The 16,161-nt window shown below is 34.7% G+C and overlaps 1 protein-coding gene across 1 annotated transcript in view; it reads right to left on the reverse strand.

Moving 5' to 3' along the window:
- LOC109414963 (uncharacterized) overlaps window positions 1-14,501 on the reverse strand; it is a 73,664-nt gene extending 59,163 nt beyond the window's left edge. The window contains exon 1 of the mRNA XM_062848240.1: window positions 14,193-14,501. Coding sequence (XP_062704224.1) covers window positions 14,193-14,276 — 84 coding nt within the window. The 5' untranslated portion in view covers window positions 14,277-14,501. The remainder of the gene's footprint in view (window positions 1-14,192) is intronic.
- Window positions 14,502-16,161: the final 1,660 nt, after the last annotated feature.

The raw sequence follows: 16,161 nt of genomic DNA on the forward strand, positions 1-16,161 counted from the left end.
CATACATACCCTACAACAATTATCATATGCACAACGTGCTCGGAAAATTATGTGATATCACAAGATTTTGCTGCTGTGTTCATCTTCACATATGTATATACATAAGTTTGCAATTCTTCTAAGAACTCCATAGAGAAATCTTCAAAATTGGAGAATTTTCAGCAAATATTCAGCAAGAACTTTTTACTCCTCATTCTACAGTGTTGGAGATCCTCCAGATTTCAAGTAAAAATTATCTTAAAGATTTCTAATAAAATATATTGTGAAATTGTATAAGACTGAATAATTAAAATGAAAAAAGGAATACTTGAAAGCAATGACACCTGCCTCCCCTCCCACCTCTGAAATCCGGCCCTGTGTTTGATAATGCAAAAAAATGCATTTTAAATTTCTAGTCTAATCTAATCTAACACATACGCAGTCAGTACAAGAAAGCATCCTGGAAAAAAATCGGGTTAGATTATGCCCGATTATTTTTCTTGTCAGTATTGATGCTTGCAGCATAAAAAATGCATTTTAAATTTATTCATAAAAACTAGGTATTCTTCTGATATTAACTAGATCATTGGGCATGAAAAATAAATCTGTTTCGCCTCGTGAGCGGCATATCATTCAACAGACAATATGCACATACTTACAGTACGTCAACTATATTGGGATACGATGAAAGATAACCTTAATACGACACGAAATGGTCAGATTGCAACGGTTGTCGCTATTCATTACATTTTGTTCTGCTTTCGTAGAGATGCTTATCAACAACTAGAGCTGACGTGAAAAGTTGCCCCCACTAACTACAAAGTTGATCTGAATGGTGGGAATTATTTTGATTTCCTCCACCTATGGGACACTCCAACAACGGGGCGCAATACAGTTTTAGATCATATGTACCACCCATTCAAACAATGCAATGGATTCACATTAGCAGCACATTCAGTTTGAGTAAGCATCGTCATCATCGTCATCGCCAGTGATAAAAAAAAACTGAAGTAACACATGTACTTTGCTAGAAACATTCATTTTAACAATCGGCAAGTATGTAAAAAACAGCAAAAAGTGGTCGATGAAGCTCTTAACATTGATTATAAATTTGCATTCCCCAACAGGGGACCCTCAGCTATGGGGCACTTGGCAGTAGTGTTAGACAAAGTATGTTTTCGCTGTACATCTACTAAAAGGGTCGTGTAAAAAGAGATTTTACACTTCGATATCGCGATTGTCGTTTGTTTCCAGTCGTTTTTTTTTACCTACATACACTACTGCTAGCTGCTGTCGATGGTGTAAGCTTGTTTCCTTGCTTGAGAAGCAGGGGAAAACCCATGTATCCCATTTGTTTCCTACGTCGCCATCGTCTGAATTCAGTATTGTTTGATTTGTTAAAACAATATCATAACAAATGATAACATATTATTGTTACATCTCTATAGAGTCCGGATTGTGTCGCCTGTTGCATGGCTTTCGATCTACAGCAGCATGTGAAAACATTATTTTCTCCACGTTGACATAATTTATGTTTATTAGCGAAAATCTGAAAAAGCATCGTGTATTGTTGTCTCAATCTGTTTTGGTACAAGATCCCTTGACAATTTAGTGGCTGCTTGGAAGAAACGGAGCACGGTCAAAGTAGACACCAGTGAAAATTCAATGCAACGTTTGTCCCGCATCCACCAAGATATGAATGTGCCAGCGATGCACCTACTACTAAAAAAGAGATGCTATCAGAATTTGTATTCAAATTGATTTTTCTTGCGTTATTCCCGCCTGCCAAAAAAAGCTATGCAACCAGTAGGTCTCAAATATTCATTTCAGTACAATATAAATTTTTTTTTTGAATGATTCAAATATTCTATACATACTTTTTTTTTCTATACATAATGGCTCAATTATTCACGGTTGTTGTGTTTATATGAAGAAAAAAACGAAAATCAACACAACTTAGGGGCTGTCCATAAACCACGTGGTCATTTTTTTGGGACCCCCCCCGGTCATGACCACGTGGTTTATGGACAGCCCCTTAGCAAGACAAAGTTGGCCGGTACATCTATGCAGAAAATGCATCCCAATGAGAAAAAGTGGTAATGCCCACAAGGACACGGTGATGAATAATTGGCAGGCTATTTTTTTGTGGTAGCATAGAGCGAGAACAGAGAAGAAGAGTGAAAATATTTTTTTTGTTCAAACACGTTTAAGTTGAACGAGTTGCAGATCCAGCAAGTCACGAGACAAAATGAAAACCAATTGATTGAGAAACACTGTCTCGCTGCAGGACAGCGACTGCTCAAAATGGACAAAAGGAGGTGCACCAAATTGGTACAAATGCTCCGTTCCAAAGTGATTTGTCTTTCCAGTCTTTTGCAAATTTGTCGTGAAGCTTCTACGGATTTGACGGTTGTATATGGAGGGTAATGATTTAATTAGAAAGCTCGTTCTGCCGTCATTCGTTTTCGGCTTAGAGGTTTAGGTCTTTTTTTCCTATCCTTCAGGAAGACAACAGCCATCATCGCATAGTCAGTCAACAAAGTTAGCTCAGAACGGTAGCGATGAGGTTCTGTTTCTAATGCACAGTGCATCAAATAGTCATTCAACGTCCGCTTTTAAAAGGCTTGGGATTGGAATGGAAAAGAAGCTTATCCGATTAGGAGACGATTTTCTTTTGTTCTCGTCAACAGCTTCGTTGCAGTCTATCGTAGTCCACCAGAGTGACGTATCCACCGTTCATATTTTCGTTCTATTCTTGCATTGATATATCTGGTGAATCATTGAAACTGTGAAATTCAAGTTGCATTTGGGTGTCTAGTAGTCTAGTAGTAATTTAAAATTTTGGAAAAAATAACACATACCTACACATTTTTTCCATATACATATCGGCAGCAATTGAAAAAGCCTCATTTTGATTTCAACAATTGTCAAATATACATTTCGAAGCGAAATGTATTTCATATGCAAGTTGCAATACATTGTTTTAGCAGAAAAAAGCCTTTAGTTTTTCATTTAGGCGTTATGTCCCAACTGGACAGAGCTTGGTGTTCAGTGTAGAGCAAGTATGAGCACTTCCACAGTTATTAGAGGCATCTGGGGTAATATGCACTGTCGAGGCAAAACGCACCCCGTTTTTTCATGGATTATCGGGTTTGGAGCTTTAAACCCCTGCTAGTCTAATAAGGACTGTTCAATTTATAAAACGGACAACTTTACAAGGCTATAAAAAGAAGACGCGTTGTTCAAATTTAACCACCCTTGCTTCGTTGTTCAGTGTATCATCTTCCATTATAGTAATCATTTTTGAATCGAATAAAAATAGTTTTATTTTATAGAATATCGGCCAGGTGTTAAATGAGGTGAATCTTTCGATTGCAGAAAATTGAAAATATATATAAAATTACTGTTCACATATGGTATATCGTTTTCAATACCAGAAAAGTATGTGCCATGCTGCAGCAGCATGAGTAATGAACATTCTGGCAAAATTTAAACTCAATTGGAAAATTATGTGTTGAGATATTAAAGTCGTAAATGAGATTCGATTTTTTGAATAAAATTCAATTGTTAAGCAAAAAGGACATGAAAATATTTAATAATTAATTTTTTTATGCATCCGGTCGAAAGTGGGAAGAATGTGGTTTTAAATGCAGAAAACTGCTTCTTAATAGCATTGCTGGTTTGGTTACTGTGCGCCATTACAGACACAGTAATTAAAACAGTTTTGTTCTTTGAAGGTTCTTCCAAATAACTATGCAACCTAATGCAAATTTTGTATAATAATGATGTTGGAAATGAAAACTTTGCATTCGATTATCATTAAATAAGGTGTAAAATAACATAAGACCAACTTTGTTGAAAATAAATAATAACAACATTCGCTAGAGTCGAAAATCTGCAGCAATGGAGCAAAAAGTATGAAATTTTTTAATATGACTATCTTTATGGATTAAACTTTTGATGAAAAATGCAATTAAAAGTAATTTTTTCTTCTGTATCATTCAGAGACCAATATTCTTCTGCTCTGGACAAATTTTTGGCCGAATCCGTGATGCTATTGCAACGCAGGTGTTAAATGAACATTTTTTAATAATTTCTATGAAAACAAGGCAACTCACTATATCAAGCTGGAAAATGCTTGGTGAATTATAACTGACCAACTATTGAGCTATACCTTTAGAAGAATAGTATAAGATTCCAATACATTAAAAACTTCATGAAAATGTGCGGAAAGTTATGTCGAATTTTGAGAAATGGGTTTTTATTGATGTTCTACGAAAACCGCTTCAGTTACACAATAAGGACCATTTTGCTTAATGTTATATTTTTCCTACATTTGAGAATAGCTATAGAAAGTTATGCAAAAAACTGATAATGATTTTATTGACAAATAAAAAAGATACCACACAAGCAAGTTGTCCGTTTTATAAATTGAACGGTCCTTAGAACGTTGTCGTAAATGAACACCTGATGAATTTTAGAGACCTGCGCCACGTAATTGATGAGAAAAATGAATAAAATCAAAAAGCACGATTTTAGTGTAATTTTTCCGATATTTCTCGTTCCGATATTCTCGTCGAGCCTCGTTGGATGCACGGACTCGTGCTGAAAAAATCATCATTTTGCAACTTGTTGCAACTATTTTATAATTATTTTTTACCCTTCCATTACCAACACCCCAACGAGAATGCAAAAAAAACGCTTTTTTCGCTATAACTTTTTTATTTTTTTTTTAAATTTTTCAACCAAATTTTGACACAAGAAGCGCATATTCTTCTAATTTTGGGATTTGGTGGGGATTGTTGGAACGGCAAACTGGTTCCGGAGTTATGTCTGAAATCCAACCTGGTCGTTAAGTGCCTTAGAACCAGTTTTACGGAACCGGAACCGGTTCCGGGGTCTATTTATGAATATGTTTCAATATCATCATATGATACCTCAAACTTCGCGATTTTTTAAGATAAATCATTCTGAGCTGTTTTTGTGTTATCCGCAATATTTTTGGTCATTTTGGAACCGATATGCGGATTTCACGACAATCGGTTCCGGTGGTTCCGGGGTCCAATTTTCGAAGATGAACAAAAACCATCATGCGTCATATCAAACTTCATAATTTTGAAGGTTAAAGTATATTATGACGATGATTGGTCACTTAGAATACATTTGGCCATTTTGGAATCGGTATACAGATTTTCCGGAATTCAGCTCTAGAGCCAAGGTTTGATACATCGCGGTTTTCAAAATACACCATTCTGTGCTAGTTTTAATGCTGCTAGTTGTCTGAAATAGTTATGGCCTTTTCGGACCCGATTCACGGATTTCCCGGGTAACCGGTTTCGGTGATTCCGGGATCCATTTTTCGAAAGTTCACAAATATCGTCAAGAGACACCTCAAATTTCATGATTTTTCAAGATACAGGGGGTGGCCAAAATGTTTGGGATAGGTAACTTTTTTTTCTCTCACAAAAAAGTTCAATTTCTCTGAAACCGGTGAACCGAATTGAATGAAATTTTGAACGTTTATTAACCATATATTAATGCTTCACAAGTCTTCAAAACATAGGTATTTTTGAACGCTGAAAAAAGTTATGATGGATTGACACTTTTCGGATCTTTCTTCAAAAAATGTAAATATTTTACATCAATGTCATTAAAATTTAGTTTTGATATCCAAAGAATTTTGACTTCTGATCTCAAGATATCCAAGGATGTTTTCGATCACTTGGCAATCGTTTGATTCATTTGTTCACAACTCAGTTCAGAAGCCCTATATTGGAATGTTGTGTTCGGCAAAAAATTGCCGTAAAATTGTCGTTAGTACCAGTTACTCATACTATAAACGATCGAAAAATTCGATCGTTTAGTATGAGTAGGTGGTACTAGCGCTCTAGAGCCGTATATATAAAAGTTAGAATATGGCGTCCTTGGTGATAATTGTAGAAAAACCACTAATCTACAACTTTACCGAACACCACAATTTAATATAAGGTTTCTGAACTGAGTTATGTACTGAGTCAAACGATTGCCAGGTGACCGAAAACATCCCTGAAGATATCTATAATAAGATAATTTAGAGCATATTTGAAGTAAAGCAAGAATACATTTAGCAACTTTTGTGTGGTATTGCAAATTTGACTTATTTTCTTTTATATTGGTGAAAATGTCAAACTGGTATAACTTTATTCGTTGTGAGAAATTATAACTATTTGTAACGTCTTATCAAGTGTCAATGTATTGTTGATAAACGTTCAAAATTTCATTAAATCTGGTTCACTGGTTTCCGAGATATAACATTTCAAAAATTATTTGTCTAATAGTTATTTATGTGACGAGTTGCAAAAGTTGATTTTTTCAGCACGAGTCATACAAAATTTTATTCTGGTGGAGGTTCGACTGTATGGTTCCAACTATCAATTAAAACCGGCTACTCAGTCTTGAACTAACAAACGATGTTTATTACTTGCCCAACGTTTCGACACGGGGTTAGTGTCTTCTTCAGGGAGAAACTAATTTGGTCGTTTTTGGTCTTATGTTTCGTCTAACTGTAACTGTCCTGTTTTTTGTTTGATGATACATGGTACATGGTACAGAGTTTTATGCAATGATTTTTTTCAATATACAACTCATTTGAGTTGCATTATGTTCGTTATGCAAGTCAAATTAATAATTAATATTATGCAACTATTTTTCATTATGCAACTCATTTCCGTTGCATAATGAACCTTTACGGAAAAGTTGGTTATTATGATACTGAAATGAGTTGTATAAAATATAAATTATGATACTGAATTGCATAAAAATAGTGTTTTACCAGAACGGTTCTAGCTTTGCGAAAGGTTAATCAATCGAACTCAAATTTACACCAATGATGCGCATATAATAAGTTGACAAACAGTCGAAATTTGAGATTTTTCGATACACTCTATGAAATGTTACAGCTCGTTGAACTTTTTTGTGAGAAAAAAAGTTTCCTATACCAAATATTTTGGCCGTCCCCTGTATATCATTCTGATCCGTTTTTGAGTTATCCGAAATATTTGCTCCTGCGATTCATTCTGGGGCTCCTCCAAGAATACCTCTATCGATTCTTCCAGGGATTTCTCAAGGTATCCCTTTATGGGTTCATCGAAATATTTCTTTAATTAACTTCTCTTAAGATTCCACCTTGGGAAGTCCTGATAGGGTTTCACTAGTTATTGCAGAGCTTCCTCCAGCAATCTCTCCTAGGATTTCTCTTGAAATTCTTCTAGGGATTTCTCTAGAAATTGCTATTGGGATTCCTTCACGAATTCCTAATGGGATTGTTCAAGAATATCTTCCTGGGATTTTTCCAGGGATTCCTCGAGAAATTCCTCCAGGAGCTCCTATTGGCCTCCCTTTGGATATTCGAGCAACTATTGCTGCGCTTATTCCAGTAGTTTCTCCTAGAATTATTTAAGAAATTCTTACTGTGGTACCTTCAGGAACTCTACAAGGGATTGCTCTAGAGTTTTCTTCTAGCATTCCTGCTGGCATTCTTCCTGACAATCTTCCTTGATTTTTCCAGAAATTTTCTTCGAGGATTTATCCAGGACCTGAAATTTCATTCAGAAATGCCTCCTGCGTTTCAATAAGGGCTCTATCTATGGAGTGCTCCATAATATCTCTATCTACCGATTCTTCCGAACTGTAGGTACTCCTTATTCAAGGAACCTCTCTTAGGATTCCCCTAGTATTCCTGTATTACTGTAGTGATTCCTCCAATAAAATCCTACTAGGATTTCTCTAGAATGTCCTTTTCTAAAACCTTCCAGAACTCCACGAACTTCTCCAGAAATTTCTTCAAGAGTTCTTGGTGGGATCATTCAAGACAATCATCCTGGGGTTATTTCAGATGTTCCTCCAGTGATTCTTCCAGGAACATTTTCATAGATTTAATCCAGAAATTCCTGCTGGGATCCCTCAAGCAAATGCAACTGTGGTTCTACCATTCCTCCTAGGACTTCAGATTTTTTTTACTGAAATACCTTCAGGTTTTCTAGAGATTTTTCTAGAGATTTCTCGTGTGATTCCTTCACGAATTCTTGCTGGGATTATTCATGGCAATATTTTTGAGATTCTTCTAGAAGTTACTCCAAGAATTCCTTCAGGGATTTTATCCAGGGATTCCTCCAGTAATTTATCAAATAATTCCTCCATGAGCCGCTCGTGACCTCCCTCCAAAAATTTCAGCTGGGATTTCTAAAGCAATTCCTTTTGTAGTTCTTCCATCTATTCTGGCTAGGACTCTTCCAGATATTCAAACTGCGGTACTTCAGAAGTTCTGCTAGGGATTCTTCTGGAGCTTTCTCCTGGCTTTGTTGCTGGGGCATTCAGTGCAATCTTCCTGGAATTCTTGCAGAAATTCATTCGGTTGTTCTTCCAGGAATTTCACTAAGGACTCATCCATGAAATCTTCCAGGGATTTTTTTTCCAAATCAGGCCAAAAATTTCAATAGGTCCTATCTGCATTTGAGAGGCTCTCTTTGTTCACTTTCTCTTTCAATTATTGCAATGTAATGTTACACTTTTCAACTACTTTTGCAGTACAAATCAAAAGACGATTGTTTTGACCATAGTTCTATTATAACATATTATTGGTAAGTAGTATCAACTTTGAACAGAGCTTTATCAACTTGCTTTGTTGTCGATTCGGAACAAATTATGTTCCTTTGACCCATTCTCACCCCTTCGAAGAGGTGAGAATATGTCAATTTTCATACATTTGTAGTTTGAAGTAAAATTGACGAACCCCAAATATTTTTTCATCATTTATTGTGCATGCACTACCAAAGATAACATACCGGTGATCAAAGGACTTTTTCATGCGAAGAGGCAAACGTTATTGAACAATGAATGTGGAAGTATGCATTTTTGACCCATTCTCACTCCCAACGACGGTATATTATCGCTGCGACCATATTTGGTCTTTTGTGATAAACTAGTTTGACACTCGCTTAGAACTACCATATTTAGCAAATGCACTGCATTGTTTAGCATCGGGCGGTTGTTCTTTCAAAGAGATAATTACGATTGTGAACTAGTTTTTCGTATTATGCCAACTTTTTTCAAATCAATGTCGTAGATATTTTGAATCTCCTGAGCTATCTGAAATATGATCATTATAGATGTCCCCGTTATATCTTCCAAATTTAAATCAACCTGGTAGTGTTGTTCTTCAACAAATAAAAGAAAGAAAAATGAATACATTGCAGTGATTCGATGGAATCGAAGAAATGCCTTTGTTTCGGGAAACGGATTTTTACTCTTGCTTTATTCGTTTTTCGCTCGCTATTTTCGGGACGTATTTTGTCCACTTCAAAGGTGTTTGCAATTTATGCTTTTCGATCTGTTCCATTTGGCACAGCCGTAAAATATTCAAGCGGCATTTAGCCACTTGGCTACGTTTGTTTTCACATAATCAGAGGGAAAATATTTGTGTAAAGAAGCAGCCTTACTTCTTCGCGCATACGCATCTGTTGACATCACGTGTTGCGGCAATAAATGGTAAGGTTGTGGATTTTCTTAGTAATTTATTTGCTACCTTACGCGAAAATGAGACAGAAATTACTATTGAACTCGGAGTAAATCGTTTGCCGAAATCGTTGGATTCGAAAAGTTTGGATTCTCGTCCTAATGACATGGTAATTTTTGTACCTCATTTTTCTGATTACATATTTGCATAATCCATGCGAATCGCCAAACGGAAATAAGTGACCTCAAGCTTTTGGTGGAAAGTATATAGCTTACAGTATTAAGTCACAGTCGACATTAAGTCAGAATGGAATTCGCGATTTTTTGGGTAGGTAAAGATAAACGAAGGAATTCGATATCTCTGAACTTATCAACGTTATTTTGATTCAGATGTTTCATTACATAAAAGAATTATAGTTTTAAGAAAATAATGCGCTTGATTTGATGTCCCAAGTGCTTGCTTGAGGTTTCGGGAGTAGTCGACAGCGTCTAACACATTTCACATTCAAAAAATCTCAAACAACTTTTTACGCTAGTAGGATGTTGGGGTCTACAGGGGATACTCAAAATAACTGGGACAGGTAAAATTTTCACTTTTCAAAAAATGTTCAACTCGCTGTAACTTTTCGTTAAGGGCATCAAATATTCTCAAATTTTGACTGTAAGTTTACCAACTAGTTGTGTATCAGTGGTCAAAATTTAGAAAAGATCGGGCCATTCTACACGAAGTTACGAAGATTCTAGAAAAAGGTATAATTGTCCGATAGCCAACTTTGAGCTGCTATATCTCCGGATTCAATGAACCGAATGCAATGAAATTTTAATTATTTATGACTTATATAGTGAACTTTGAAAAACAGTTTAAAATTATTAATAAGAAAACAATTATAGCGATTTCATTTATTCTATGTTTTTTTTAGTAAATTAATCTATTTTTCATATGCATCCCATTACTTTTGCTTTCCTTTGAAACATAAATATATTCAAGTCAATTAGAGGGAATTTAAATGAACTATAAAAACTATCTCAAATTTTGAAACGATGATGAAGTTTTGGATAAATTGGTGTTATATTAGAAAAATAATCTAATCGTAATAATTTTTTTCCTGTAAATAATTTTAAGTTTAGTCAAAAGTTTTTAATAGCTCATCATATAAGTCATAAATGATTAAAATTTCATTGCATTCAATTCATTGAATCCGGAGATATAGCAGCTCAAAGTTGGCTATTAAATAATAATACCTTTTTCTAGAATCTTAATAGCTTCGTGTAGAATATCTCGATCTTTTCCAAATTTCGACCACTGATACACAACTAGTTGATGAACTCACAATAAAAATTTGAGAATATTTGATGCCCTTTTCGAAAAGTTACAGCGAGTTGAACATTTTTTGAAAAGTAAAAATTTTACCTGTCCCAGTTATTTTGAGTATCCCCTGTATATCCCTTTCGTGACATGCTGTCAAGCTATAATAGTTTTGCGTATTTTCATCTTTTAAGTCTTTGTTTTATGCGATGTAAACTGTTTTAATAATTCAATCGTTACTTATACTTGTATGTTTGCAAACAAACTTTTGTTTACGTTGCCTTTGAGATTCACCACAGCAAGTTAAACAAAAAGGACAAAAACCGTAACACATGAAAAAGTTTTATCCGTCGCATATTTTTTATTTCCGGTTTATATAGGTAGTCAAAGCTAGTAATCGAAAGATAAAGAGTAGTTCTTTCAAAGGAGGAAAAATAATTGTTTTGTTGGGAAATCTAAGAGTTCTTGAGAGCCAATATTGAACCATTTGTATGAAGATTTCACTTTGTTGCGCTGCTCCGTCTCGAACAAGATATAACCCAGATAAGCACACTGAACGTACACTTATTCATTGTGGTGCGAAAAAGCTATCATCTTAGGAGGGTTAATTGAGAAGACGTACCTTGAATTCTTTCAAATTACATAACTATATAAAATTATATCAACAATATTTGCATCATAATGTTTGTAATGGTGATAAATTTGAAAAAGTATCCTCGTACATTATTTACACAACACATAATAGGATCTAATATATATTGTTTCAGAAATTATAAATACGCTAACGATTAGATGTCATTTAATTTTGAGCCAAATGTTCAAGAATGTTTCTACTAGCTCTTATATTCTAACGAAGCAAATATTACAAACTTTGTCGATGTTTTTTATTTGCAAAAGTATAAAAATAGAAGATTTAAAAAGTAGAGAGCAGCGTGTTTACGAACGATTTTATATTTTTTTACAGTTATAAGAATCATAATACAATAAGTGTAGTTCGATTTATATTTTCATCTCATTTATGAGATATTACTGTTAACTGTAAAACATTTTGCAGCCGGCGGGAATTGAAATCGCAATTTCCGTTACAATATTACGCAACACATGCAGTTGTAACACAATATGCAATATCTTTACACTTGATGGAAACCTTAATGCGCATAGTTACCATAATGAGAAGTCAGAAAAATGCCTACGTGGACTGCCTTACATTTAATAGAATTAAAAATGCTCAAGCAAAATCACGAAATATTTCAATATTAACCCGAGCAGAAGGGCATACCTTACAAATACCATGCGAAGAGCAACATGTGCTCTAATACCTAAAATTGTTATTGCTGCGTTATTCTACGAAATGTTATGAGAACATCACAATAACAGTTGGAGGTGTTTGAGCAGAATTTGGTATTGATGTAGTATTTGTTATTTTAGCAGTGAACATAATCGAAGAACAAGATTTGCTATTACCGTATGCGTGATACTGTTTGCACCATCGTACAAATAAGGTACCCATATCACCTGTACACACAATGTCTTGGTTTTTATTGCATGCACGTAAGTTCTAACTCATATCACAGTAGGTTGCGGGAAAAAAAATCCGATTTCTAAAGTTTAAAATTTGCACCATGAAGGGGTAGCAGCGGTAGTCGGGACTTGTCCACGCGCAAATGTTAAAAAATACATTTCAGGAGTGTTCAGGAGAACCGCAAAACAGTCTTAGACTGAAAAAAAGCAAGGGCAACTATTCCCGAAGGTGTCCACTGGTCGTCCAAGGTTAACATGGATTTAGAAAGCTATCGCTGCCACCAAAAATAAGATTTGGGTGAATTATATGCGCTCTATAAGAAAAATGGCAAAGAAACGCGAAATCAGCGACTTAACAGCATGGCATATCGAAAGGGAAAATTACGGTGGCCTTTATGATCTTTCGACCATAGAAAAACAAACTTACATTATTATCAATGGCATCCAGGAGCTACGAGTAGCGCCATATAAGAAAGTCTTGAATTTGCCCGAACGGAACCTCCGTTTTTTCGATTTCCGAAAAACTATCGATCCGTACCAAATTCCAGAATCAATAGTTATTATAACCTTTGTTTGTGTGTCAATGTCTACACCATTAAGCAATGTCAAAATAAAAAAATAAATTCAAAAATTGTTAATCTTGATTTTGACACTACCACGGATACTTTTCGACATTTGCGCGTGGACAAATCACGAGCTAGGTTGCCACTTAGTCATTATGCAAGTGTTAAACTAAGAAAATCAACACTTTTTATTCACAGCCCACTATGATATGAGTTATACCTTAAATGCCTGCAAATAAAACCACAAGTGAAACTGGAATTTTATTCAACGATGGTGCAAACATTATCACGCATACGGTACATCATGAAGTCATCGAACAAATGAAACATTTAATAATAAGAAATGTTATTAGTTTGTTATTCAATAACTGTAGAATCACAAATACAGCACTTGAAATTTTAGGTATGCATTCATTATTGAAATATCAAGACTTGTTATTTTCTAGGTGTTATTTATACAAAACTATGGTATTCATTTTTGTTATTTTGCCTCTTATTACCACCTAGTGAAGGGTATGTCAAGGTATGGTAGTATTTAAGATAAATACCTTAGTATGTTATTCACTTGTTATTTTATTCTGCTCGGGAATTCCAACTTTACGTGCAATTTTATTCCAATAGAACAGAAGACTTGTCCAACGTGCTTTAATAGTTATTTATGTAACGAGTTGCAAAAAGTTGATTTTTTCAGCACGAGTCGTACATTTATCCAACGAGGCTTGCCGAGTTGGATAAATACGAAGAGTGCTGAAAAAATCGAGTTTTGCAACGAGTTCCATACAAAATTTTATGCAATGATTTTTTTCATAATGCAACCCATTTGAGTTGCATAATGTTCATAATGCAACTCAAATGAGTTGCATTATGAACATTATGCAACTATTTTTCATTATGCAACTCATTTCAGTTGCATAATGAGCCAGTTCGGAAAAATTGGCCATTATGATACCAAAATGAGTTATATAAAATGTAAATTATGATACCGAATTGCATAAAGACATTTTTCGGCAGTATGATCGTCATGTTGTGGGAACCATCATCTACAAAAAACACCACATTTCGTCTCTTTGTTAATACATATTAACTTCAGCAAGCATGGTCTTCCTATATAGATAAAAGTTTGCACTATATTTGATTTGAAGCTACATTATTGGTACAGAGAAGAATCAAATAGAATTTATTAATTTAAACTTGTTTAGGCTTCACGACAGGCATACCACGTTCGGGTCATGTTGATACCAACACTCAGAGTTAAGCATCGTTTATATCGCCGGCACAGTTGAGAAATCGATACAACACTTAAACTCAAATAAAATAAACTAAGTACTTACATACTGTTGATATCGGATTTCACGTCCACAGGACCCGTCGGAATCGTCCCATTTGCAGTTGAAAGTACACCAAACCGCCACCATACGGAAGAATGTGCGATTCCGGTAAAGATCAGGTATTGATTTCAACCGATTGTTGAATTTATGATCCACGGCAGCGGTAGCAACAGGAAAGGTGCAGTAACGTATCCGTAAGAAGATCCAGAAGTGTTGCACATGAAATAAGAATGGAATGGGAGAAGAAACTCTTTAATAATTTATTCGATACTCTCGTATGGGAAAAGTTTGCCTTCAATGGTGAACAAGAGCGGAATTGCCTTTATGCATATACACTCCCGTTCAAAAGTTTGGGGTCACCCCCTCAAAAACATGTCATTTTTTTAGGCCCATATCTCCGCCAATTTGCGTCCGATTTCAAAACCCTAGGTTTCATTCAAAAGATAATAAGTCAAAGAAACTTTGAACACGATTTAAAATAAACTTTTTCAAAAAATTTTGTATGTGAACTTAACCCAAAGTTGTCAAATTTTCTAAAAAATGAATATAAACTAACGGCAGTGTCGCTGGAAGTTGGGTCGAACAAATTTTAAGATGAGAGCGGTAATATGACCCATTTTCTATTAGCTTTCAACTGCTTTTTACAGAATTTAGCTAAAAAATCTAGAAAAAAAGTTATTAAGTAAATTAATCCTTGATGTCATCGACCAAAAGTTTGGGGTCACCCCTCAAAATGCTCTATCGGCCAAAAGTTTGGGGTCACTATCATAAAACATGGAAAAGTGATTTGTTAATATCTTTGTCATCTTTCATTCAATTTTAATTCTTCTTGGCTCATTTGAAACAAAATGAATGATACTTACTGCATAGACATTGAAACACACATATTTGTTGATATTTACATACTAAAACTTAACGTAAAGTTGCCTCATTTTTTGAAGCGTGGTAAAATGTGCTAAATTTACATAACATTTTTATATACAAAAACCGTTAAATACGTTAAGTTGAAGACATCAAACGTAAATTTAGTTAATTATCTTTGAAATGAGCCAAAAATAATTAAAATTGAACTATAGATGACGAAGATATCACCAAATCACTTTTCCATGTTTTACGAAAGTGACCCCAAACTTTTGGCCGATACATCATATTGAGGGGTGACCCCAAACTTTTGGTCGATGACATCAAGGATTAATTTACTTAATAACTTTTTTTCTAGATTTTTTAGCTAAGTTCTGAAAAAAGCAGTTGAAAGCTAATAGAAAATGGGTTATATTACCGCTCTCATCATAAAATTTGGTCAACCCAATTTCCAGCGACACTGCCGTAAGTTTATAATCATTTTTAAGAAAATTTGCCAACTTTGGGTTAAGCTTACATACAATTTTTTTTGAAAAAGTTTCTTTTAAATCATGTTCAAAGTTTCTTTGACTTATTATCTTTTGAATGAAACCTAGGGTTTTGAAATCGGACGCAAATTGGCGGAGATATGGGCCTAAAAAAATGACATGTTTTTGAGGGGGTGACCCCAAACTTTTGAACGGGAGTGTATGTTGGGCTTTGCATGCCATAGATGGACGTATGCGTATCATCCTATGTTATCTTAAATTATTCCTAAATATAAAGAACCATTAAATTATGATTGACTGTTGAAGTTGTTGTAAATGAAAAATAACACGGTTTTAAATGGTGAGATGAAAAGATAAAGTAGCTTGATAGGGATCCCACAACTATGTGCGATGAGAAAAAAAAGTCCAATACAACAAAAACATCAAATGCATTTGAAGCATAGTAACTATTGAGTATTAAAATTTAAAAAAATGATGAAATAATTTTGGACGAATTCAGAATTTGTCTTTTTTTTCAGGAATTTAAATATCGTTATTGTGTAAATCATGTCGCTTTTTACGCACCGGGTCATGTGCCAGCTGTTGACATCAATCAAGCGGTTAAATAGGTTTTTCGGGGGTTT

Source organism: Aedes albopictus, chromosome 2, assembly GCF_035046485.1.
Source record: "Aedes albopictus strain Foshan chromosome 2, AalbF5, whole genome shotgun sequence".
Lineage (NCBI taxonomy): Eukaryota > Metazoa > Arthropoda > Insecta > Diptera > Culicidae > Aedes > Aedes albopictus.